Here is a 27824-nt window from a genome sequence, read left to right as displayed (position 1 = left end):
AGTGAGAAGGAGACTGTCAATGGGGTAAGAATCTCATGTGTCCTTTTTTTCAAATGCTATTCTATAGCCTCTAATTTACAGGAAGACTGTTCAGGCTCTGATACGATACCAGCTTAACATTTTAGTTGGTAAAGAAAACTGGTTCTCACACAGTTGCACTTGATGACTTCACTTATTCATAGCTAAAATGATAATAAAAACTGCCTTGTCAGAACTGCAGTTAATGATTCCTTCTAAGTATTCAGGGTCTAACAACTATATGCATTTCATTCCATATTTAATAGAATAGAGCACTGACTGTATTGTGTGACCTAAATACAAAGACTGATCTATGAACTTGTACACTACTCCATGAAAATAGAATAAAAGGCAATTCTCCAGCTTTCTTGAACCCTGTGTCCTTGGGGTATGAGGATTGATGTACAATGGTATGTAGTTACCCTGATTTAAGTGGACAGTGACTAACAGCAACGGTGATATGTACATGTGCATTTCAAACCTCAGTTCCAGCTCAGAATATGAATGTAGAGGATTGATAGCTTCTGTTAGTGTGGCTACAATCTATCAAAATGTTTATTGACATTTATACAAATTAAATAACTTCTATACACTATTTACAAACATACCATTTTAGAAAATATTTTGACAGAAGTTCAAAAGAAGGTTTAACTCTTTGAACCCTAAAACGTCATAAAATCCAGACTGCTAGTTTCCACAATTTTAGTTGCAAAATCAAAGAGCTCTTTCTAAATTACTTTGTCAAACACACTTCATTCAAGTAACTGTCACCGTACTTCACCCAAGGGAGTCTTCTTACACTCCCCCAAACATAAGATTTGCTATTAGTACAAAATCTCTTCCTATTGAGCAACGAGGACCTGCCTATTATCTGTTCCATATAGATATAGCAGCACTTTTTCCACAAAGATCTATTTGCAAAGTAGGCTTTTCTAGCCTTGGGGCAGAGGGAGGGGTTCCTTTATCAGCTCTTATTTTACTTCTTCTCTTTCCAAGTAGCACATGCAAAAATTATCCTTACTCAAGAGTGCCATAGAGTCCCCACTAGAGTGCCAGCAAAGCGAGAGGACCTGGAAGTCACCTGCAGATACAAATTAAAGAAATAAGTAGCAAGAAATCAAGAGTTACAATAATTCTGTTCCAGAAATCTTTTCTTAGTTGGAGTAGCTTAGTAATTTCAATCCGTAAGAGATAAGAGGCTTGAGTGAACAGAATTTTGTATTGTACATACCATTGTAGTTGAATTTAACCATATTATTTTAATGCAAGTAAATATCACAAAATTGATCACTGTTGCAAAGATCTGCAACCAGACATTGCAGGTAGTAGTACTTCCGTGGAAGAAAATGTTAAGCCAAGAAGCATGCAAAAGGTTATATCTACTAGAATATCTTTTCTGCTTGCAAGTTCAATATTTTCAAAGCAATTAGCCAGCTAATATTACAGTCCACTGAAAGATCTTACTGTGTACCTGCCTATTGGAATAGAGGAAAGGATAGATAGGAACCTTAACTCTACCTTTTTGGAGTAGATTTAAGATTCAGATTTCATGTTACTTTTTGTGGTGCTTTTGGAATTTTAATGTTTAGAGTACCCAAAAATATAGTAGGCACTATACAGTTCTTATTTTGGCATACCAGAGAGCTACAGCGTCCATATAAAATTAATTGGTATGAAAGCAAAACCTTAAAGTGTTTCTATTTACATATCAAATTACTATGCTAGGGCAATAACTGAATTACCTTAGATGTAAGCTTTGTGCCATTCTTCCCTACATTCAAGAGATTATGAGAATGTGACTAAGTACCCAGAATGTTTGATCACTTCAAGCAGTCAAAACATCACTATTTATCACTAACAGTACAATAAATTATTAAACTAATGATTCTGACTTGCAGCAGTAGCTTTAGGCGGCCTTACCTTCCATTGGTACCTGCACTGACACGCACCCTGCTGGGGACCACAGGTACACTTTGCTATTCCCAGTGCATATGGCAAGTCGAGGTTGACGTGGATCCCACTGGAACAACTGAACAGCATACAACTGCTCCAAGACTACAAACAGTTTCAGCTTTTGAACATCCCAGATCCAGATAGCATTAGGAATGTTATCTGTTAGAAACGGCCAGGAAAATGGTTAGAATACTGTAAGGAACACAACACTATATGCAATGTCATTGCAATCTCTCACATTAAATGGGCTTCACTACCAATAGCCTATCTAAACTACTGCTTGCAGCATTGGTGCAGAAAAGTCTGGGCAACTAGCACTGATGATTCATAACCTTACAAGACACTTAACTCATTATCCCTTTAAGAAATGGTGAAAGGTGACATCACTCGGAATGTGTGCAGAGGGCTTGCAGTCTTAAGTACAGTACAGCAGTACTCTGGCAGTGCGCCTTCCTTGGGGAAATTGCCACTACGACAAAAAGAGTAATTCAATCTATAGAATTTTCCTTCACTGGCTTTTCTAAAACTACATAGAGATGCCATTATTGGTGGGTTTTATCATGTGAACATTTCTCAGCTAGGAACTGGATTAAGACTCCACCCTTCCATCAGTTTCATAAGATTTGTTTTCCTTTGATAACACCTTTGCACCAGGGAATGCTATATCCTAATATGCAGAGCTCCAGATCTACAAGGGAAAAGGTTACATAAAAAAAGTCTAGAACTCCCACAGTTCTTGCTAATGCAAAATTAATAACGAATATTTTGAAAAATTCTGAAAATGACTTTTGTGCAGGGAGGGGAGAAGAGATGAATTTTGGCCAAGATTATGTATACAGCATAGTGAGCTAAGGTAAATATGAAGGGAGATAATTTAGCACATGGTATTTAAAGCCAAGGCTGTGAGTTCATGCAGCAATTAATAGCTGGTCCCACAGCTTAGTGGTTTATGCTAAAGGTTGAAGTCCCTCTGTGTACAGTGCTAGCCTCAATCCCAACTGGGGCCTCTAGCTGCAGCCAGATTACAAATAGTTCACAATTAAGTAATTTACTTGTTTATTTATAGCAGAAACAACAAAATCTAGATAATACCAAAAGGGTTTCTCCTTTAAAATATAGCCCACTAGCTACTAACCATTTTTTGTTGCCAGGAAACAGTTATCTGGACTAAATGCCAGCATTCCAATTCCTATTCTGGGATTTGCCCGATCAGCAACCGGTTTGATATACTGTAAAGAAACTGGTACCTGGGAAATGTCATCTGAAATAAAAGCACTTTAATAAGCAAGTCCATATGGACTTGGCAGTAATATTTCTAACTTAAAACAGTTCTCTGAAATGATAGGAAAATAGTAATATACTGCAGATCTTTACAAACTGTCTCAACATACCTGTCAGATAGTATTTCTCCTTTCTACAGAAGGAAAAACAGGTACACAAGAGTCTGAGACAAAGCTATGAATACAATCAAGATCTCCTAACTCTGACCCATGTTTTATAACATCTCACATATTAACACCCATGTAAGGCAAGGGAATAATGAAGTTGAACTAGTTAATGATTGTTCAGCACTATAATAGTATATACTGATATTTGAGTGTCAAATATCAGTAGTATTAAAGAGATCAGGGACTGCTGTCTGAAAAAGTAAAGGTGTTGAATTTTTTAATAATTCTAATTTAAGTTCAGAACTTGTTAGAAAAAAGTAATGTACCCTTCCTTATGTAGCCACCCGTTTCTCCACCTGACCATACAAAAAGGCAGGGTTTCTATCCTCAATACAGGCAGCTAGAGAGGCTTTAGGTTGCCATATCTTCTGAATTGTTTATTTTAAGTGTGGAAATTCCCATTGATTGAAGCCTCCTAGAATAAGATGACTATCTACTCTGCATTATCTGCAGCAGTTAATATAATTCTAGACAAGAAATATCACTGTTGCAGAGACTTAAACCAGCCAAAAATCACCCTGTTCTGAGGCACATTTTGCACAAATAAAACATTAGGATGGGGTGGGGGGTTGTCTATCACGTCTACCCACACTCACCCCCAAAGTTTGCCATGCCTCTCCTGGAGCCCTTCATTGCCCTTAAGTTAAGATCTTCACCTTTAGCCCCATTCTGCAACCATCATCCTTTCTAGCTGAGGAAAACACATCCTTTGAGGTCTTGCATTTAATTGAATGGGCTTCCCCTTCGCAACCTAAGTTTTGCCCCTGTCTTCAGAGGCAAAGTGTGATATGTTACTTTACAAGGCTTAAATATTTTACATCACAGATATTCTAAAGTGGTTCATTTTAGTTTGCTTACATTTACTCTGTGTGCTGAAGAGAGCGCTGGCTTGCGCTCTGGCTGGAGGGAAGGCAAGGCTCTCTGTTTCAACTCTTGGGGATTTCTCCATTTCCTTATATACAATCTGCACAGAAGGAGAAGACAGTTTCACAAAAGGTCCTAGCAAGATTTGAACCTAGTGTGGAGTCCTCCACATCCCGTGCTGAAAATGAGCATTAAGGCACATTCATTTTAAATTTACAGTGTTTCTCAATGCTCCTTGCTATTGTACACTGGGAGCAGGCAGATTTGGGCATGGAAATAGTGAATTTTGAGACCTGATGGTGCCCATATTTGAAAATTGGGCCCAGAATCAGAAAAAGCAATTGTGTACTACAGAAATGGACAGTGTATGGAACTTCAAATAATCCAATTGTTGTCACTGGAGAGCCTATGTAAAATGAGTCAAACAGAATGCACCTTCCTACCCCTTACCAACTGAAAGTGAATTTGGGAATAACTGCAATCTTTAGTACAGCAGGACAAGTTTTTTTTTCTGATAACACATGCAATATTTCATTCCATGCCATTGAAAACCACTGCAAACAAGCAATGTTAATGGGATAATACTAAAGGAAACAGTGATGAAATGCTAACAATGTGACTAAATTGGAGCTCCCACTATCAGCAGGAGCTCTCATCTTTCCAATGGAAAGGGACTGAACTATTTCATTTGTTTCTCGTTCTCATAGACTCATAGACTCATAGACTTTAAGGTCAGAAGGGACCATTATGATCATCTGGTCTGACCCCCTGCATGTTGCAGGCCATAAAACCGTCCCTACCCCTTCCCTGGACTCTGATGTTGAAGTCCCCAATCCTGTTTTAGGTGACTTCAATTGGCAGAAACCCTCCTGCTAGAGATCCCTGCCCCATGCTGCGGAGGAAGGCGAAAAACCTCCAGAGGCTCAGCCAATCTGCCCTGGAGGAAAATTCCTTCCCGACCCCAAATATGGCGATCAGTAAGACCCCGAGCATATAGGCAAGAGTCTCCAGCCTGACCCCTGTCAGCCATTATACAATTTACCTACCATTTCTTGGTTTTCCTTGACTACTATGTTTTACCATTAAACCATTCCCTCCATAAATTTATCTAACTTAATCTTAAAACCAGACAGGTCCGTCGCCCCCACCGTTTCCCTCGGAAGGCCGTTCCAATATTTCACCCCTCTGACGGTCAGAAACCTGCGTCTAATTTCAAGCCTGAACCTCCCCACGGCCAGTTTATATCCATTCGTTCTCGTATCCACATTAGTACTAAGCTGGAATAATTCTTCTCCCTCCCTCGTATTAATCCCTCTAATATAGTTAAAGATAGCAATCATATCCCCCCTCAGCCTTCGCTTTGTCAGACTAAACAACCCAAGCTCCTCTAGTCTCTTTTCATACGACAGGTTTTCCATTCCTCTGATCATCCTAGGATGATCTCTCAATTAGAGATTTTTATTCTTAATTCTGAATTTGAAGGATAACGAATACATTTGGGTGCTGCAGCACTTAGTCTGGCAGCCAGATTTATATCTGGAATGCTTGAGTCACATTGACCAGAAGAGAAAATAAAGAGCAATAATGAAGACAGCTACCACAGAACAAGAACTGTTTTCTAGCAAGGAGACATTTTACTTAAGCATATTCTGCCTGGCAGACTCCTTGATAAGCAACAATGATAAATTTAAAAAAAAAAATCTAAATCTAAGTCTGCACACCACAAACACTGATCCTTAATAGAACATATTATGTCAGACCTGTTCTGTCCCCTCTGTTGGCTATGTAATATTACAACCAATGGAGATTCTACCTCACAAAGGGTGAGGACAGAGAGAGCCTGTGATTTTGAAGTAGAATATGCAGTTATCTCCCTGCTGAGAACTGTAAAAACTGTGGCCACAGACTTCACATGTGCAAGGATAAAAAACAGATTGTGACAAACGTTTACAGAAAATGCTCATTAAGTGAGCTGGATTTGCCTATACAAATGAGATTAGGTGTGATCATAAAACACTTCAAATCAAATCTAACACTATTCACATACTGCAAATTGTATAGCGCGAATATACACAAAATTTTCGTTCATGTTCAGCTTCTGAGCACTTGGGTACACTACCACATGCAAACCCAGTCTGTAAACACAGCCACCACCTCTATCAGAAGATATTAGTACTTAACAATAATTATCCATGACTCCCTTACATAGAGAAAAGTGGGATGGAGGGGAAAAGAAAAGAGAATTCATTGAAAAGTCAACTAAAAATGATTAGTCTATTTTCCTTACTTCAACATTTTCATTCAATTTCCTTAGCAGCATTTGCAGATCAGCAGGAAAGCAGGACTTCAGTCAAAGTAAAAAAGCTTTTACCAAAGATATCAAACAAACTGCTTCTAATGATCCAATGGGTCCCCATTCTATACTTACTATCTTTGGGTTAGCAATGGTCGCAGGGTGTTCAAACTCTGTAATCTTCTTCCAAGTCACATGGTTCAGGATACGCACCTATTTCAAGGGAAGTGTAGTAAGAGGGGATTGCTATGACAACATTTTGCAACTGACCTGAATGGGTTTAAATTCCTTTTTTACCTTTTCATCATAGCTACCAATCGCCAAGAACTGACTGCTGGGGCTCCAGGCAACTGATTTAATCCCCAGTGACCATTCATATGCACTGTATGTGGACAGCAGACGGCCATCAAGGGAGTACAGCAAGATTTTATACTGTAACACAAATTGATTTGATTTAAAGACTAGTGACACTGTTAAAAACTAATAGAGACTAAGTGACTCCTTTTTAAAACCATCCCCATCTCAAATGCACAGATGTTCAAAATGGAGTTTCCCTTTTCTATATCTTATAAACTAATTCTGCAATTAGTTATTTGCATAGTTGCTAGAATCTTCTGCAACTTTTAAAACCAAGTTGGTAAATTAATTTTTTTTTTTAAAAAGATACTTAAATTATGGGAAAATATTATAAATAGGATAATTTGGTAACAATGACTTTATATGGAGATTTAAGCAACAGTTTTTGACACCCATCACCAATACCTAAGTACAATATACAAATTGTTTCTTAAAGCCCCTGTTTTTTTTTTGGGGGGGGGGGAGGGGGTTTGGTTGTTTTTTTAAATAAAGGGACTGCATTCTATGTAGCAGCCAGAAAAGTCGACTTAATATCTTCAGGAGCCCTTAGTTAAATGGTCAAGATCTTCAGAAATAATCTGTATTTTCTCATACCTCCAGACAGGTATCCCACACTGCCAACACACAGCCATTAGGAGCCCATTCAATCCCAGATAGGTCTTGAGTTTCAGTGTCAAAATGCTTCCCAAATGCAGAGAAAACAAAACAATGAAACAGTTTTAAAAACTGTACTTAAAATGTATGGGTGCACCTGACTTTAAAAGTAAAATCCTAAATTAGTATATTACCTTTACACGTTTAAAAAACAAAAAGTTAACGCATCCTTTTATATGTCTGACTGCATAAAATTGAAACATTTCCTTTCCTTTTATTATAAAACACTACATTCACTGCTTCCTTGTTTTCTCCTACCAAACTATACAAAATCAAGATCTTTTTGAAACAAAGTGCACTTTCTAATAAAAAGACCACATTCTCTTATGTTGTAACTTGTTGTTCAGATCATCATTTTGGCAAAAGCAAGGTCTGATCATAGTGCTTCTGCAATGTATTTTACTGTCAACATGATTACTCAGATTTAAGCCAGAACATTTGACTGCTTCTCACAATAAAAAAAGATGTAGTGCTTTATCATTACTGTATGTGGCATCTGAAGCAGAATTTTTCTGCCTTCCCACGCACCTGCAGGCCAATGAAGGAGACATCAGAAGAAATGCCAAGTCTAACATGGAGCATTACAGTTGTTTAATAATTTAGTTATACTCTACACTATGCAGAGTACACTTTAAATCTGTGCAACAGCAGTGGAAGGCAAGGACATATCTTACCCTCAGCAGTTGCCAGTCACTGCATACAAAGAGGCTAATGAAGTCTTTGCAGTCACGCCTCTCTGCTAACGCCATATAGCGACCATCCTTCGTGAAGGCTATTCCTGCCAGAGAGATCAGAAAATACAGTCCAGACCAGTAATACATATACTTGTGAAACTGGCCCTATTAAAGCACCAAAGCTGAAAACAATTATGAGCCAGATCAGCTGGAAGAAAGAATTTATTCAGAAAAATGTGAATGATGATTGGAAATAATTTTTGAATACCTATTAGATGCCCAAAAAGCGTGTTAGGCACTTCACTGAGACTCAAGCAAACAAAATCCTTGTCCCAAAGAGTCTATAATCTAAAAAACTGAACAGATGGAGTTCCCGCCCTTCTTTGAAGAGGATATACTCTGTACATAGGCCAATCTTACCCCCTTCCTCCGTTTTGACCTTCATGGTAACACAACAAGTTTCAATCTCAGATCTCCCTTACGAAGCTTGGCTGTACCCAGTATTTTCCCTAAAGAATTTCCTCTGTTCCCACCTTAGTTCCCTTTGCTTCTGTGAGAGGGATATTTCAGCCTCTCTTCCATCCTGCCTTCAGGTAACAAAATACACCTGCTACTGACTCAGTAGTAGATCTTCCTACGTGGTTCAAGCACCTGACATTAAGATGACTCTGAGGAGCCTTGAGTCTCTGTGCAGGATCCTAGAATCGGTCACCCTGTTACATACATGTATATGAGGACTGAATACAGTTGCGTAACAAAAAGATGAGCAATTGAGAGGGGATACTTATACTCCCTATTTTTTGTTCTGGGTTTGTGTCACAATCCAGTCTCTAGCTATATTAGGTACAGAAAATACTAGATTACTGATTTCTAGCAGACTTGGCAATGGTTTTGTTCAGTATCTTTTTCTTTTTCACTGGTGTTTGGAAGTTGGACAGGTGCATAAACTAAATGTAATATTTACTTCTCATTCCTAGTAAGACTACGATGACTGGAGATTTAGCTCCCAGGGTTCACACAAACAGTAATGGTAGTGTACTGGTACTGAGCTCACTAAGACCTCGTCTATATTTGTGGGGACATGTAGGGTACACATAGCTACACGTCCCAGTGTAAGGCAGGCTGTGTCCACACTTCTCTCTCGGGGAGCTGCTGGAGCCTTTCCCCCTGCCTCCTCCCTACTAGAGCCTTTCAAGGAGTTGTAGAAAGCTCTGGCAGCTAGACATTAATTGCTAAAAAACAGCAGTGTAGATGTGGAAGGCACTGCCTGGGCACGTAAAGAAACATGTAGATATATACCCTAGGGTTCAGGTGTGTAGCTCACTCTACTTGCCTACGCTGGGCCTCCCTGTCTACACTGCTATTTATACCCATGCTAGTTGGGCGTGCAGTGTCTGTATGTGCGGACGTACCTTAAATAAGATGTGCGTGTCCCTCCAGGCTGATCTACAAGCATCAGTGGGAAGGTATTTGAATACACCCTGACCATAAACATATGCTTGATCATCATATGTAAATTCCATTTTCCTTTATTGCCATATTAAGAATACTCTTCCTATATTAGGTCTGATATACTCACCGTGCTGACAAGCTTTGGGATACTTGATATAAGACACAGATTTTGTACACAAGGACCAGACAGTTATCCGCAGCTGTTGGAAAGAGAAAGAGACAGGGAAGTATTTGTTTATCTTTGCAGATTTAAAAAAAAAAAAAGCGTACAGAGAATCTAATTCAACACTAAACTAGATCTAATTCAACACTAAACTTTTTGTACTGGGAGGGTCTCACATTAAAACAGACTGGAACATGGAACCAGAAACTTTTCTTAACAAAACTGTTCCACTTAAATCTTAGTGTCTCTATATTAGATGGCACCTGAGGTTTTATTAAAAAACCTCTTTTCCTAACAAATGTATAACCCTTCTGTAATGCCCTTCACATATTAGCTATTGTAATAATTGATCCCGTTAAAAACAGCTTCAAACTTAACAGATAGACAGCTATCCTGTTTTATTTAGTTCTGTAAATTGTTTTCAGGTGAAGTTTATATAGAAGTCATTATAAAATAAGTTGTGTTGTACTGTAGTATACAGAATTATCCAGGACACATGGAGATTGGCACTCCTGTTTGCCCAAAGGCTGGAGATTCCAACAAAACAATGTACCCAGCCCTCTTCCAGACATATCTAATATGCCATTTTACATATAGCCCAGGGTTCTGTTGCCAGAGTTCTGGACCAGGTTGGGTACTACGTCTCCTTTTAAAAAAAAACTAAAAAGCTTCAAGGTAGAGCGCTTAATAAGCGATCAGGTTATTAAAAATGCAAGTGAACTTGGGAGCTACAACAAGCTAGATCCCCGGTACTACACTTTGGAAGTATGGCCCAGATTCTCAAAGGTATTTTAAGCTCCTAGCTTCTGCTGAAATCGACCCTTTGAGGATCCGGACCAGTGTAACTAACCTTAATGTGCAAGCCTCTATACAAAACTGAACGTACATGTGTGCTGTAACATTTAGGCACAACGAGAGGAGTTAGTCAACTACAGATTAGCTTTATCCTTTCATTTCCTTATTTCTGTGGGTTTAACTAAGGAAGTTTGTGAGCTCTGATTGCTAGGAATGTTAGGTTCCCGCAAACAAAACCCCATCCCTACTTTTCAGTCAATGATATTTATTCCAATTTAGTAATGGAAGCACATAGCAATACAGTGTTGATGAGCTGTATAAAAGAAGCAGGAAGTTAATAGGGCCAACAATACTTTATTAAAATTTACATTAAGAATTATTAAATGCTGATAGTAGTGTAAGAGCTAGCATCATGACTGCCAACGTGTATTAGGAAATCATTTTTGCACAGATTTGTGTGATTTCTAAACCATCTCAGAAATCTGGAAGAATGTGAAATACAGGCTGGCAAGAGGTGAAAAATTCTTCTTGTATTTAGGTCCTTAGTGAATGATATGAGAATAGGAAACAGCAATGTCAATTTAAAAGTGACATGCTGCATCTCTTGGGATGAGATTACTGACTCTTCACTGTATTTTTCAGTTTCAAAAAAATCAAGACCTGCGCTAACCAATTTTCATTTTAATTTCCCCTTTCTCAACCACACAAACAGCAAAGTGACATGTTATGCAATTATTGGAAGGACTTGATTTTCAAAAGAATCAGTATGAACCATTTACATAGTGTTTGGGGTATTTGTGGAGATTCATGCACCTGAAGAATTTGGGAACCATAGAAAGCAGTCAGCTGCAAAACAGGCCTCTCCACCGCAGGCCAAGGTCACAGCCTGTATTATAGAAGCTCTGCATTACCATCTGCAGATTATTCAATTAAAAACAAATACTCTACCATAGCAACGGCAGCAACACCAGACACGTGTCTTCATCAGTGTCTCATGTGAACCTTTGCATTTATATTTGGAGAGAGGAATGTTTTCCAATATAATTTTTTTCTAGCTTTTTCAATATTTTGTTATAACAAGGGGATACTACAAGAAAGTGACAGGTACAGTACAGTGGGACACCAAGAAATCTTTTCTGAAACTATTGCAGCACCACCAAATCTTACGAACAATAGCAAAGTAGGCCTAGTACAGTGTTTAACCACATCACTCTATGTATTGATTTTAACCCTTCCACCGAGCAAAGGGGAAAAAATAAAACCTAGAATATTTATGGCTATATCTACAGTTACATTGGTTGGTCTATAACAATTCTGAAGCTAGAGGAAGTCTCTCCCTTTGAGGCATAACCAACCACTGCCAGACGGGGGGAACTTCCACCATGGTTAGTTTACTTTACAGTTGTCCATGATAGGAATTCTTGCAACTTCCTCTGAAGCAACTGGTACTGAACACCATTGGAGATGGGATTCCAAGCTGAATGGACCACTAGTCTAATCAGCTGTGGCATTTATGTTTCTACAGCAATTTTTAGAGACTTCTCTCATTTTACTAGAATGCATTTTCTTGCCACCAAGTAAGATCCTGGCTGCACTTGATCACCTGGTTGTGGGCACTCTCACACCCAATACCTGGAGCAAACTGTAAAGTCTAGTGCTGCCCCCATGTCCTAACTGAAATACTTAAATTCCACTTCAAAGAATCCTGCTAAATGTCACCTCTACAGAGAAGCATCAGGAGAGGCCCAAAGCAAAAGGACTAACACTTTATTTTTTTAATACACCAGCCTCTATATAGAGCATCACAAGAATAAATTTAAAAAGAGCAAGGAAGCTTGTAAAGAGATTTAAAGACATCGCTCAGAAGTTGAATCAGGGTTTCTAGATAGCAGGAAAGAGAAAAAACCAATTGGGCTCCCAAGCCTCTTTCATGTCAAGCAAAAAAGAAAGAAAAAAAATGCAGGAGGGAGCAGAGGACATGTGTTTAACTGCTCCTATCACTCCTATTTAGCGTCTTATGAACTAAGAATCAATGATCCAGGGCCATTCCTAGGGAGGTGCGGGGACTGGGGTGGAAGTGACGTTGCTAATGGGACCAACAGCGTCAGGAGTGGGTAGGGGAGGCGGTGCCTCCCCAAACGGCCAGGTGTGGCCCTGCCTACACTCTGCCCCCCCCACCCCCCCCCCCAGGGCCTCGCTTCGGCAGCGCTGCTGGGCTCCAGGGGGCTAGAGCCACGCTGCTCTCCCTCCCGGCACTCCACGGCTGGGGGCAGTTGCAGCGGTGCCCTCTCCCTCCCAGCACTCCGGGGTGCATGCTCTCCCTCGGGTGGAAGGGGTGGGGCTGGGAGTAGCCTCCCTCAGCCAGCAGGTTCACCCGACACCCATGTGGCGCCGGCCAATCACACTGACCTGCAGGGCTCCCCCAAAGCACGGGGCCTGGAATGGTTGCCCAATTCACCGTCCCCTAGACAGCTCTGCAAGGGCCTATAGTGCTAACTTTAAGAGTATGTAATATAGTAATTCAACAAAAATCCACTAGACCAGCAGTTCTCAAACTGTGGGTCGGGATCCCAAAGTGGGTCCCAACCACATAGTAATAAGGTCACCAGGGCTGGCTTAGACTTGCTGGGGCCCAGGACCGAAGCTGCAGTCCGAGGGCTTTAGCCCTGGGCGTCGAGACTCAAATTACAGGCCCCTGCCTGGGACAGAAGTCCTTGGGCTTCAGCTTTAGCCCCCACTCCCCCAGTCTTGGGCTGGCTCAGGCTTCGGTCCCCCATCCTGGGGTCATGTAGTAATTTTTATTGTCCAAACGGGGTTGCGGGTGCAATGAAGTTTGAGAATCCCTGCACTAGGCTGACCTTTGATAATCAAGTTTTATATCACCGCAACTGTTGATTTCCGGACACACAAAAATACACCATTAGGCTGTTCTTGATACAAGATTTACTTTAAAAATACCAACACCATGCCTACTCACATTCTTCTACAGCAACTGCAACAGTGACATCCTGCTTGCTCCTATTAATTGCACCGTTAACTGTACTTGCCTGTTTCTCCCTTAATCCAATCCAGACACACACACACACCCCTCGAATGTTAAGTTCTGGGTTATAGTCAAGCATCCAAGTTTATTGTTGGAACACTGACTTGGCCTCCTGACCAAGTACCTACTGGCTATGGAAGTGTCATTCAGTTTAAGACCAGAAGGGGCCACCAGATCTAGTCTGACCTCCTGTATGTCTCAGGTGACCAGCACCAACCCACAGCTGCACACTAAACCCAACAACTGAAATTAGACCAAAGCATTACAGCCCACAAGAGACTCAGGAGGAGTATGTGCCACAAGAAGAGAATAGGCAGAACAGAGTGCCAGTGTCCAAATCCCCAGCATGATGCCCTCCTGCCCTGCCCCCGCATAAACAGTCTTGGCCCTCCAGTATTGGGCAAATCCCTGCTGTTTGAGTCAACCCAAGGTGAACTCCACGAGGAGAGGGGGGAGAAAACAAGCCTCCCCACAGGCTGTAGAGGCACTCTAACTTCTTTGTTTCAGCCTCCACTCCATGAGGGAAATGAGGTGGTAGAGGAGCCACCTGCCCTGTCTCTGCTCTGCCCTTTACAGCAGTGCAGAATGAACCCCACATCGGTGCCCAACAGCCTGTCTTCTCATACAGCAGGACCACACTAGTTCCACTGCACAGGAAGGGATGGACTGCACCTCTAGCTAACTTTGCTCAGACACCAGATGAGAATACTCAGTTTGGAGTAAATAAGCAAATTATGTATACAATATATTATTCTAACCAAGAACTTTATTGGCTTTTGTGCTGTTTGGTAGCTTCTAAGCTTAAATAAATACATGTATATGAAAGCACAAAACTCACCAAAGGTATATCCAGATACAGTATGGTTACAGACAGGAAAAGTGATTAAAATAAAACTATTACATTTTTAATCAGAGCGTTCTGAAAATACCTATGAAGCATATATAGTCCAAAAAAGGGGACCATTTTTGCAGTCAATATTTTCTCAAAGACATTTACTGTTCACTATTGCAGAGAAACCTAGACAAGAGATCATAATCTTTATTATGCAATTCCAATCTTAAAACAGCTCCAAAATATCTGCGACTGTACCAGGTACAATTCTTTTTTATCCCCCCTCATTCTGTCAGTCCCTGGAGAAGCCATTTATGACAAATTTCACTGTAAAGTTCTATTAAATATGTGTTTTATTACAAAAGCCTGTGCTCACATGGACACTCAGAGCACGTTTTAATATTACTGCACATATTTCTACATGTATCTTAACTGTATGTTACTTCATTTATAATGAATAAATAAAATGGTCATTATGATATTGAGGTTTGACAGGTTCAGACTGCACACCCAGTACATTACACGAGTCACAAGTCTGTAACTAACTGTTACAAAGACATATTTCTTTTAGAGAAGAAATACCAGACTAAATGAAGGTCTTATAGTGGGCACACAGGCTTCTTGAGTAGGCAAAGCACATATCTTCAGTCTCTTAATGCACCTTTGGAGTACAGGTACACATAAAAACCCATAGGCTCTCCTGTCCATCTCAGATATGTCACTTGAGGACCAGCTATGGTCTAGTACAATAAGCATATAATTGGGAGTCACGAGAACTGAGATTCATTGATACCTTAAACAAGTCACAGACCAACATTTTCAAACGTTGGTGCCTAACATCAGGCACTTGAAAAATTAGGCCACTTAAAGTGCCTAAACTCTGGTACCCAAGTTTGAAGATATTGCTCTTATTCTCTGCAACTCAATTATCCCATCTGTTAGGAAGATTGTTTCCCAAACTTTGAGAAGTACTTTGAAATCTATGGATGAAATGCAGAGTATAATTATACTGTGTACATTTCATTGTCAACTTGCAACTAGTCCCATTGACAAGAGAGCCTTCATATCCCCAATGGTAACAGCCACATTTATCCACATACTTGCCCTAAACCTCTATGCAAACTAGCACAAGAAAGATTGTCTCTGCTATCAATGAAACAAAGAAGGGAGGGAAGAGAGTATAGTGCTCACGGCATGTGAAAACAGGTAAAGCAGCCATTTAAAATTTAACAAGAGTTTTCTGTGAAAAAAAGACAATTTCTGCTGCAGGGAAAAACTGATTTGATCAGCTGCAAGCATTTCTTTACTGACCATCCCAAGACATCCTCTCTTTAGTGTAGATGACTGGACTAAGTGAAATGTCAAACTCAAATCCTAATGGTAATGGTGTCCAGGAAGTTTTCAGCTGTTGTTTTGCAGTGGAAAAACAAACCAAAAGCAGCAGCATTTTTAAAATAGCCTAAAAACAGCTGAGAATAACAAAGTATTTAGATGGTAACGTGATAAACAGTCTCCAGTGCTGGGGTGGAGATTTCATCTCAACTTTGACAGCTTTAGGCAGGTGTAAGACTAGCGATTTTCACTAGACAAAAAACACAATTTTAAACAAACTTGCATCTCAAGTGACTGTCAACTTTTGTCCCAGACTTGACTGGGTCACAAGGCCTCCTTACATAGCTGTGTCTGTCAGCACAGGATTTCAGAGGATTATTCAGGGCACATTCCTTGACAGAAAGTATTTTTCAACCAATACAGCCATTTACAATTACTAAGGATTAGCTCTAATATGCACAGAAAGCACACTTTTTAAAACTGTGGCTGTAATTTACAATAGGTTCATTGGTGTTTTAACTCCCTGACTGAGCTAAAAAATGCAGAAATATGCAGTTCATAAAATATGATTCCTAATGAAATATTGGATGAATTGATGTTACTGATTGTTGTTTTGTACTTTGGTAAACATGGGAGTCACAATGAAAAAGTGGAAACCTAAAGCCTCCATCTCCTATCAATCAGGGGAGTGAATTATCTACAATAATTTATAGGGGAGAAATGAACTTATCAAATTGGCATAAATTGCAGGATGGGTGGGATGTGACAATATCCTATAGTCACACACGAACAATCTGCATTATATAGCTAATTACAAACGTCTACTTTCCCCCTCCTTACATTCTAGCGGAGTTCTCTTCAAGATAGACTCCCACATTGTGAAACATGCAGACAGATGAACTAATGATTCCCAACATTGTTAGCTTTTTTGACTGCTTGATCACTTCACATTGAACAGATTTTTCAGAGAACTATCCATAATGACTTCAAGATCTTTCTTGAGTGGTGACAGCTAATTAGGACTCCATCATTTTATATGTGTAGTTGGAATTATTTCCCAATGTGCATTACTTTGCATTTATCAACATTGAATTTCATCTGCCATTTTGTTACCCAGTCACCCAGTTTTGTGAGCTCCTTTTGTAGCTCTTCGCAGCCTGCTTTTGACTTAACTATCTTGAATAGTTTTGTATCCTCTGCAAATTTTTGCACCTCACTGTTTACCCATTTTTCCAGATCATTTACGAATATGTTGAACAGTACTGGTCCCAATACAGACCCCTGGGGGACACCACTATTTACCTCTCTCCATTCTGAAAACCAACCCTTAATTCCTACCCCTTGTTTCCTATTTTTTAGCCTGTTACTGATCCACGAGAGGACTTTCCCTCTTATCCCATGACAGCTTACTTTGCTTAAGAGCCTTTGGTGAGAGACCTTGTCAAAGGCATTCTGAAAATCTAAGTACACTATATCCACTGGCTCCCCGTTGTCCACATGCTTATTGAACCCCTCAAAGAATTCTAGTAGATTGGTGAGGTTTCCCTTTACAACAACCATGTTGACTCTTCCCCAATAAATCGTGTTCATCTAGGTGTCTGATAATTCTGTTCTTTACTATAGTTTCAACCAATTTGCCTTGTACTGAAGTTAGACTTACCGGCCTATAATTGCTGGGATCGCCTCTGGAGCATTTTAAAAAAATTGGTGTCACAGTAGCTATCCTCCAGTCATCTGGTACAGAAGCTGATTTAAATGATAGGTTACGTACCACAGTTAGTAGTTCTGCAATTTCATATTTGAGTTCCTTCAGAACTCTTGGGTGAATACTATCTGGTCCATGTAACATATTACTGTTTTAATTTATCAATTTGTTTCAAACCCTCCTCTAATGACACATCAATCTGGACAGTTTCTCAGATTTGTCACCCAAAAAGAATGGCTCAGGTTGGGGAATCTCCCTCGCCTCCTCAGTCATGAAGACCGACACAAAGAATTCATTTAGTTTCTCCGCTATAGCCTCATCTTCCTAGAGTGCTCCTTTAGCATCTCAATCGCCAGGGGCCTCACTGATTGTTTAGCAGGCTTCCTGCTTCTGATGTACTTAATTTTTTTACTGTTACTTTGAGTCTTTGGCTAGCTGTTCTTCAAATTCTTTCTTGGCCTTCCCAGTTATATTTTTACACTTCATTTGCCAGAGTATATGCTCCTTTCTATTTTCCTCAATAGGATTTAACTTCCACTCTCTAAAGGATGCCTTTTTACCTCTAACTACTTCTTTTACTTTGTTGTTTAGCCACGGTGGCACTTTTTTAGTTCTCTTACTATGTTTTTTAATTTGGGTTATACATTTAAGTTGAGCCTCTATTATGATAGCTTTAAAAAGTTTCCATGAAAACTTGCAGGGATTTCATGTTTGGCACTGTACCTTTTAATTTCTGTTTAACTAACCTCCTCATTTTTGTGTAGTTCCCCTTTCTCAAATTAAATGCTACCGTGGTGGGCTGTTTTGGTGTCCCCACCCCCTCCCTCCTCCTAGGGATGTTAAATGACTGCTTCTTGGAGCAGCTAGTCCTGGAGTCCACAAGAGGAGAGGCAATTCATGATTTAGTCCTAAGTGGAGCACAGGATCTCGACCAAGAGGTGAATATAGTTGAACTGCTTGGTAATAGTGACCATAACATAATAAAATTTAAGGTGTCAAGAAACCTTATCTCTGCATCTTGTCCTGAGGTGACCTGTACCCAGTAAATATAGGGATAGTTGACATCCCCCATTATTACGGAGTTTATTTTTATTGACTCTCTAATCTCCCTGAGCATTTCACTGTCACTATCAGCATCCTGGTCAGGTGGTCGGCAAGATTTTTAACTTCATTTGATTCTATGCCTTCTTCCACATATAGTGCCACTCCCCCCATCAGTACAACTTATTCTGTACTTTTTTGATTATCCTCAGTCCACCAAGTTTCTCTGATGTCAGTTATATCAATATCCTCATTTAATCCACGGCACTCAAGTTCACCCATCTTCATATTTAGACATTTAGTATTCGTATTTAAGCACTTAAAAAAAAACTGTCTGCCTGCCATTATGTGATGTAATTGTATGGGACTCTTTCATTAAATTAAATATTACCATTTGTTATCCCTAATATAGCTGGTTCTTTACAAATGGTACATAAAATGATCTCTCTTGTTAACATTCCTTATTTATTAAAAATAGTACTCAATGTTTTCTAATCCTAATTATCTTACTTTTTCACACCATTCAAAAACTGAAAACAGTGCTTATAGTTTATTGCTTAAAACCAAGAGCCTATAATTTTATTTAAATATTTGCTATCAACTGCTACTTTTAGATGTTTGATGGAGAGGGTCTCTTTTATTTTTGCGATCTGTAATGAGTTATAGTGGCTGATGCTGGATTCAATGGACCAAATTCAACGTTCAAAAAGTTGCTGACCACTGATTAATATTTTCGAAGAGATTTAATCAATAAAGTGTGGGCTAACTACAATTAAAGATTAGGCAGCAAAACAAGGAGAAGACCCACAAAAGAAAATATATAGTTTTTAAGAGTATGTAAGTTAAGGATTTGTGCTGAGCTTAGTTTAAACTCAATATACCATAACTACCAATACAAATGACAATGCTGGGCAGTACTCAGCAAAAAATAAAATAAGGAAAAGTACAGCACTTTTCTATACTCTATTTCCAGCAAGACCGTGTCACTGAGTTGAACTATGTGCCATTCTGCATGTTTCGATTGCATCATTCATGTGAAGTGTTAGAATCTCCGTCACTGGAGATTTTTAAGAGCAGGTTAGACAAACACCTGTCAGGGACGGTCTAGATAATACTTAGTCCTGCCTTCAGTGCAGGGGTCTGGACTAGATGACCTCTCGAGGTCCCTTCCAGTCCTACAATTCCATCTACCTGTAGCATTTTGTATTCCTGGATGTTCTGCCATAATGTTTGGAGATATAGGATTGTCATTTGCAATAAAACAAGTTTAAACTGAAATGTTTTCAGATTTGCATTGATCTTAGATACATACAACATAATGCTGTCTCTCTCAAAAGGTATCCACTACTGAGTTTGCACAGCATGAGCGGTGAATGGACTTTGAAGTATTCATGAAAATAAATGGAAAACTTTTTTCAAGTTAAATGTTGGTTACCTGTATGCAAATCAGATCAGAAAAAAAAAATCAGTGTTATGAACTATACTTTGTTTCAGAGTAGCAGCCGTGTTAGTCTGTATCCGCAAAAAGAACAGGAGTACTTGTGGCACCTTAGAGACTAACAAAGGTAACTTGTGTCAGACAGCATATATGCATCTGAAGAAGTGGGCTGTAGTCCACGAAAACTTATGCTCTAATAAATTTGTTAGTCTCTAAGGTGCCACAAGTACTCCTGTTCTTTATACTTTGTTTATAATTCATATACCATACAAAGCACCCACTATGAAAATAATGCATATGCAGTTTAGTTATAGAAAGTTATAACTAGTACAGATAGCTAGAAACAAACTATCAACCACTTTTTTTTTTTTTTTTTAAACACACACACACACACACACACACACACACACACACTTTGTAGTGAGAGTATAAAAAGATATTAGTTAACCCATTTTGGAGCTTACATATTGACCTGAAGAATTACAAGTCTGAGTCATAATTAGTTGGTGCTATATGAAAATGTCAAACTACCAAATCTGAGCAGTATGAGTTAAAACAGAACCTTTAAAGCCGTCAAATGATCCCTGAACTTGATAATGTACATAATACGATGATATTAAGTATCATGACAGTTCCTGTCTCAAACACTGTCTGTCCAGTAGAGACTATGGATATACTGTACTAGAGAGTAAACACAACACAGACACCGGCATAACCCAAGCAGCTGTCTGACACAAGTTAATTTAGCAACCTGTTTACAGCTGGAGAGAAAACCTATCCCAGCACAGATGCCAACTTGGCAAAGGCTTAAATGAAATCCTGTAGGGTCAAACTGAGTTCTGATAGGTCGTAAAAAAAATACTCACTAGTCCACCCCCGCATGCACGTGCCATTATGAGCCTACTTGTAGCATGCAGCAGCAGGAGCCGCCCACAGTTTTGGTTCTCAAAATACAACAATCCTGCCTGTTAGACATATGTCTGTCTTTAGTTTGAACAACTGGACTCATTTTTATCCCCACCAAGGACAATCAAAACTGAGAAACTCTTTCCTGGATTCATCACCATGGTCACCACAGTCCCCTGGAAAAAGAAAGGAAGTGCTGATGTATAGTCAGAAAACTGTTCTCTCCCTACACCTGACACCAAATGAGTTTCCCACGTGAAACTCAGTTAAAAATCCCAGTGTGTGGGTCATGAAATATTTTCTGGTTGTATTCAATTTCACTCTCACACTCACTTAGAAATGTTAGCATTCAAGGCTTGCATTAACTCTCTACAGTCCACACACAGAACAAAATCTTCCTCTCATTCACAGTAAAGATACCAACTCTGATATTCTGCTGTCCCTGCTGACACAGGCTTCTCCCATTGATGATAATAGGAATTTCACACATGTAAAAAGAGCAGGCTATAGGAATCAAGGTCCACTGTGTAGAATGAAGAAGTGAATTTTCCTCTCAAGTCATTTCCTCACCTTTACCTCTAAAACGATGCTCAGATCCAGCCAGGTGAAATCTCCATAAGCATTAAAGAATTCTGCAGCACACAGATACTATTAATTTGTTGAATTAAAAAATGAATTTAGTGCTGGTGAAAGTTGCTGGTGTAACAGCCCTGGTATATCAAGTCCTATGAATATTCACAGAGAATAGATACAGTGGCAAGGCAAATTTACTGTATTTAGTTCTTAGCTTCTTTTCACTATTACCGTTACTGCTCTGAGCCCTGATCAAATCAGATCGTTCTGAAAACACATATGAAACCCCTCCCACTGTTTTCAATGAGCTTTGAACCAGGCTCATACTGACCAAACTCCTAGTGTCATATCTTGGCTAGGATTCCAGACTAAGGCCCTTATTCTGCAAGCACTAATACATGTTTAATTTCAGTCCTGCAAGAAGTTCCACTGAAATCAATAAGATTAATCACATGAGTAAAGTTAGGCATATGTGGAATTTTCTGCAGGTCAGGTTCTAAGTCTCCGAAATAATTTATCTAAACAGCATTGCCTTATTTTTATTTAAAAGGGCACTCTTACTTAAAAAGTATGCTATAAACCTATATTACTCAGATCACATTAAATTACTTGAACTACATTTTTAAAAAATTCTGCTTATTTATTACTTTTCATGCTTATGCTTACTTTTTGCATCCCTCAGCTTGGATGATGAAAATCAGTTAGATTACTATCACTTTCAGACTCTTAATGCCTTAGGGGAGGAAATCTGTTTAAAAATAACTGTTCCTGTTAGAGTTTAGAAACATTTCTATTCATAGATTTTGGAAAAGTTTGTACATGTATGTTTGTTTTTTGCCCAAATTTGAATTTTGGGTCACATTTGCCAGTTCTGAATCATCTTTTTTTAAATGCATAATTTCATTTTGAAAGACACAAGTATTCAGTAGTCCACCTTTTCATCAAAAAATTAGAAAGCAAACTTAAAAGAACCAAGCAGTAATTAAATCAGAATTGATCTAAAATGAGAAAAAATGTGCATATACATTGATTAATAGAACACTACAGCTTTAAGAGCTCTGGGCTATTTTAGAAGCTGTGTGCAGACAGTAATATGATACTCTACAGAACAATCATGACTTCACGCTTACGTAAAACTCGGTTGTATTGAGAATATGACGACCATCCGGACTCCAGCACGAAGCCACCAATCCTGCTGACCCCTCATCAATCTTGCAGTGCCAGTCTGGCTGCTCCAAGGACCAGACCTAGGTCAGAGAGACTAGTCAGTGCAGCAAACTGAATAGCACATCAAAACCTCCTCTCCTCACAGAGCCGCGCTACAGCTAAGAAAGAAAATTCCATCAACACATACCAAGGGATCAGGAAACCTTTGAAAGCCTTTGGCCATGAAGGACTGGCGCTGGATCCCATTACAAAAGTAAGCGGCACATCTCTGTGCATTAACACAAGTCATAAAGCATATTTTCTTCTGTCATGTTTTCTGAATACCCAGCCTTTTTAAAGTTTTTGCTCCCTTTAATAAGAGTCTGCATGTATTCATTTCCTTCTGAAATAATAGATGTATGAGATACTTGGTAGCAGCTTTTGTTTTTAAACATTTGCTCCAAGTGTTTTTATTCTGATGTTATTTGTCTTCAAACTAACAAATAACCTTTAAACAAGGTTTTGACAAACAGCAGCAACCTCTGCTTTCTTCAAACCATGTGTTATTGATCAGAGTGTCAGTTACTTTGGCAAAGACACTCACTTAGTGCTTGACATTAGAAGTTCTCAATTTAGCAGTTAGTAAATTCTAGACAGAAACAATAAGCCATGCTGTATCTGTACTTACCTGAACAATCCCTCGTTTATACATGGCACATAATATAAAGAGAGAGTCCGACGACCATTCTATGTACTGGATCTGATCCAGACAAGTGTACAGCTGAAGGATCTGGAGGTTGTTCACATCTCGAACTATCAAACGGTACTGCACACACGAAGCCTGAATGCAAGCAAAAATAAACTGCTTAACTGACGCACCCATATCAGAGTTATTAACTGAGACTTAAGAATGCTTGTGCTGCATCATTCGCACTCCACCACACTGATCTAGAGTTTAGATGTTTTGGATGCACCAGAGTTTATACTTTTGGATTTGTAGGTTTGTATGAGCTACACAATCATTTGCAAAAGAAGGCAAAAAGAGATTAATCCAAAGCAAATGTTACATTAAAACCATCTATTTTTTAAGAGTTTACAAAACTCACCTATGTCTTCGAGGCTGAAGGATGGAAATGTTTGGGTTTCAGGCCAGTTTTTATTTTAAAAAGGTACTAAATTTGTTTTACATTTAAAAGTACAAAAACATTTTCAAACATTTATATCACAAAAACTGTTTTTGTTTTTTAAGCTGATACAAGCAACCTGAATCTAGTCAATTTCAAAAATGAATTAAAGTCGCTTCAAATATTGCGCATGTCCCTGACTCATACCAGCCAATTTTTGTCGCTTTTGAGTCAATTTTATTATTTTAAAATGTTTATTTTCTCTCTCTCTCTCTCTCTCCTTTTGCTATGCCCTTAAAACAAAGGAAACTGACTATACAGAAAGCATCATCAAATGCATAAAGTAAACAAAGAGAAAAAAGGGGTGGGTTATTATAATGACACTAGTCATAAAAGTTAAGCAGCTGCTTAAGTATTTTCAGGACTAAGGCCTATATAAGTAAGGGAAAATATCTATTTGCTTTTATATACTGTTCAATTGCATCTTCTTTTCAAAACTATTTTTCTTCCATTTCATGTTTTCCTTTTAATGAAAAATTGGCTAAGGCCTTATTCTGGAGTAAGTGAACAACAAGCAAGTGAAGTAACACACATGTAAGCAATTGCACAACTGACAACTCATAGCAGGATCACTGCCTCAAGATTTTAAAAAGTGTCTTGTTCAAACAATACAGACAATGGGTCTAAACTTTAGAATTTTTTGTGTTTTGACTCATAACTTTAAAATTGACTGAACCATTGCGTTAGAACCAGTGCATTAGAAATATTTGCAATTTATAGTTCACTGGGAACAAGCCTGACCCTGAAAATTCAATTTCTGGGCTGAGATCTTGTCTGACAGTCAGTCAGTTCAAAGTGAAGTTTTATGCAATGAAGAAACTAATGTACAGTAACTGCAAGTAATGAAGAAACTGATCACCAGTAGGTGTCACTACAATACTTAATACCAAGTGACCTTCTCCGTTGGATCATATGAACTGGAACCATAAACTCCCTAAACATTAAATCTCACCAAATGAGGGTCAATCCATCCTCATCATCATATCCATTCATTATACTCCACACCCAAACACAATCACTCTATGAACTTCATACCCTCATATCTCAATGTCTGTACTTTGACCCACCAACCTTTTACCCCCAATCGGGGATATTGCAGATTATGTATTCCTCATGCCACCTGATCTTAAGCCAAACTTTGCACCCTCGATAATCTGTATGTTATTCCCTGATAACCAGAAACTTCTATGCTCAAACTCTGTTCACAATTTTTTTTAACATCTTAATAAAATTTTAAAATCTGTATGACATTATCTTTAGTCATTAAAGTGAAAGAAGTTAAAATTTAGAGGTTATATATTGTAACTTGACTGTTCACACTAAATTATTTTGCTAAAACTATTTTTTTTTAATTACTCATGCTTTTTTTAATCACCTGCAGTATAGAAAACAGCTCACAAAGTACGAGGATTTGATTGCAAAAGACTAAGTGATCTGCTATTTGTCTCTCCCTCAAGTTCACTATTATGGTAGCACCCAGAGGCCCCAACTGAGATAGGGATCCTGTTATGCTAGGCAATGTACAGCAGTCCCTACATACCAAAGAGCTTACAATCTATCTAGACAAGGCAGAAAGGGCAGGAGAGGAAACACAGGCAGAGAGGTGAAGTGACTTGCCCAATGTCACCCAGCAAATCAGTGGCAGAGCTGGGAACAGAACACAGGCCTCCTGACTCGGTGCAGTGCCGTAGCTGCAGGATCATGATACCTTTGCCTGTAGCTTCGGGGGGGGGGGGGGGGGGGGGAAAATCAGTAAAACGGTGGCATGTAACATTTATTTGAATACATTTATAGATTCCTACTGCTAAACTTACAGCTAATTCTTACACAAAGCAAAACAAGGGAGTGTGTCATCCCGTCCCCAATAATTATTGCCTCTCAAAACAAAAGTCAGTTTCTTCAAAAAGCACCAAGGCCAATAAATACAGATGTTTCTATATTTTTTTTTTTTTAAACAGCTGCTATTACTCACAATGAAAAAAATATTGTAAAGGATCATTTTTCATTAACTAAATCCACACAGTATAAATGGCTATAATCATACTCTCCCGCACCCCCATCCATTTTTGTTGTTGTTGGTTTGTATGTATGTAATGAAATATCTAGAGTTGAGGAACATTAAAACAACAGTTTAATCTTAATGACTAATTTTCTATACAATACTTTGATTACATATTTAAAATGTTATCAAAGTTAGTTGCATGTCTGTTGTTGTTCTGTTATATACACTGGGTATAGGAACGGATGATAAATGCAAATTTTACTAACTATTGAAATACTTTTATTAGGAAACTAAAAAAGTTTGTAAAGCCTTATAATAAATAAGTGGTTTTCAGGAATATAAAATTTCCCAGGAAGATTAAATTGAGTTTTTGCTAGTAAAATCTTGAATGTTGTGATCAATATTAACATTGCTTTTGAATTTATGTAATGAGTCTCAACAATTATACTAATTATGTGTTATTTCCATATGTAATTTTCACACAAAAAAATTTTATATCAAAAATGTATCACTGGTTAGGAACATCACTACAAGATCATTATCTTCAAAATAAAAGTGTGTTCATTAAAATAAAATGTTATATTTTAAAAGACATTTACTATTTGATATAACAATTACATCTGACATTGCAAGACCCCTGTTGACTGTTTTCTGCCCAGATGAGACACACTCTAGACACCAGTCATTCTCGTATCAGAGGGGTAGCCATGTTAGTCTGGATCTGTAAAAAGCAACAGAGAGTCCTGTGGCACCTTATAGACTAACAGATGTATTGGAGCATAAGCTTTCAAGGGTGCCTCTGACGAAGTGGGCATTCACCCACGAAAGCTTATGCTCCAATACATCTGTTAGTCTTAAAGGTGCCACAGGACTCTGTTGCTTTTTACAGTCATTCTCGGTTTCACCTGTACTTTGTTTTAGATTAATTTTTAGAAAGAGTCACACATTTGCAGTGAATACCTTTTGGCTAGAGGTTAACTACCCTCAGACATCTACAAATCTTCTCTCCCTTCAGTTATCCATTTCCTGTCAATTCAACTGGTTCTCCCTGAGGCTCTAATGCAGCGGTTCTCAAACTTTTGTACTGGTGACCGCTTTCACCTAGCAAGCCCCCGAGGGCAACTCCCTTATGAATTGAAAACACTTGTTATATATTTAACACCATTATAAATGCTGGAGGCAAAGGGGGTTTGGGGTGGAGGCGGACAGCTCGCAACCCCCCCTGTAATAACCTCCCGACCCCCAGTTTGAGACCCCTGATAACGGGGGAGGTTCCTTGGGTGGCTGGGACACGCGGGGTGCCGGTTTCCTGGCACTGCAGCCCCCGGAACACAAGGCACTGCCCGAAACCCACCCCCCAGCTGCCCGAGCATTAGAAGCGCTGGGGGGGGGGGGGGGCAGCCTGCCCTGGGTGCTGGTTCGGGGGCGCGCTGGGGGGCAGCCTGCCCTGGGTGCTGGTTCGGGGGCGCGCTGGGGGGCAGCCTGCCCTGGGTGCTGGTTCGGGGGCGCGCTGGGGGAGCCAGGCCCCGCAAAAGCCAGACCAGCCCCTGCAGAGCCCGGGCTGCACCAGCCCCCGCCCGACTGCGGGTCTCGGGCCCGTCGCAGAGCCGGGCCGGGCCACTCACCAGGTACCGCCCGTCGGGCGAGAACTTGCACAGCAGGCTGGAGAGCTTGAACACCTCCGAGAAATTCATGGCGGGCCCCGAGAGCAGCCGCCGGGAGCTCCCGGCACGGGCCCCCCGGGAGGCGGTTCCAGTGCCCGGGGCGGCGGCCAGCCGGTGTCACCCCAGGCCCCAGCGCGGCCTGCCCCGTTCCCCCGGCAACGCGGCCTCCCCCAGAACCGCCGCCGGGGGCCCGAGCCAGGCCGCGACTCTGGGGGTGGAGGGGGGGGGGGGAACCCACAGCCCGATTCAAACCCGCCCGCTCCCCGCCGGCTCTAACCGCCTTCCCG

The 27824-nt window shown here is 39.8% G+C and overlaps 1 protein-coding gene across 1 annotated transcript; it reads right to left on the bottom strand.

Annotated features, from left to right (window-relative positions):
* Positions 1 to 888: 888 nt before the first annotated feature.
* WRAP73 (WD repeat containing, antisense to TP73) lies at positions 889 to 27824 on the bottom strand. The gene is made up of 12 exons (XM_034753387.1): positions 27499 to 27824; positions 23376 to 23528; positions 22672 to 22788; positions 9841 to 9913; positions 8262 to 8365; positions 7528 to 7614; positions 6874 to 7008; positions 6712 to 6789; positions 4278 to 4383; positions 3107 to 3232; positions 1939 to 2130; positions 889 to 1099 (listed from the first exon to the last, which is right to left on the bottom strand). Exons 1-12 carry the CDS (start codon positions 27565 to 27567, stop codon positions 990 to 992), a joined length of 1350 nt encoding a protein of 449 aa, XP_034609278.1. The 5' UTR covers positions 27568 to 27824; the 3' UTR covers positions 889 to 989.

The sequence above is a fragment of the Trachemys scripta genome, chromosome 19, assembly GCF_013100865.1.
Source record: "Trachemys scripta elegans isolate TJP31775 chromosome 19, CAS_Tse_1.0, whole genome shotgun sequence".
In the NCBI taxonomy this organism is placed as follows: Eukaryota; Metazoa; Chordata; order Testudines; family Emydidae; genus Trachemys; species Trachemys scripta.
Note: the sequence above shows the minus strand (reverse complement) of the source record. Positions and strands in the feature narration are given on the sequence as shown.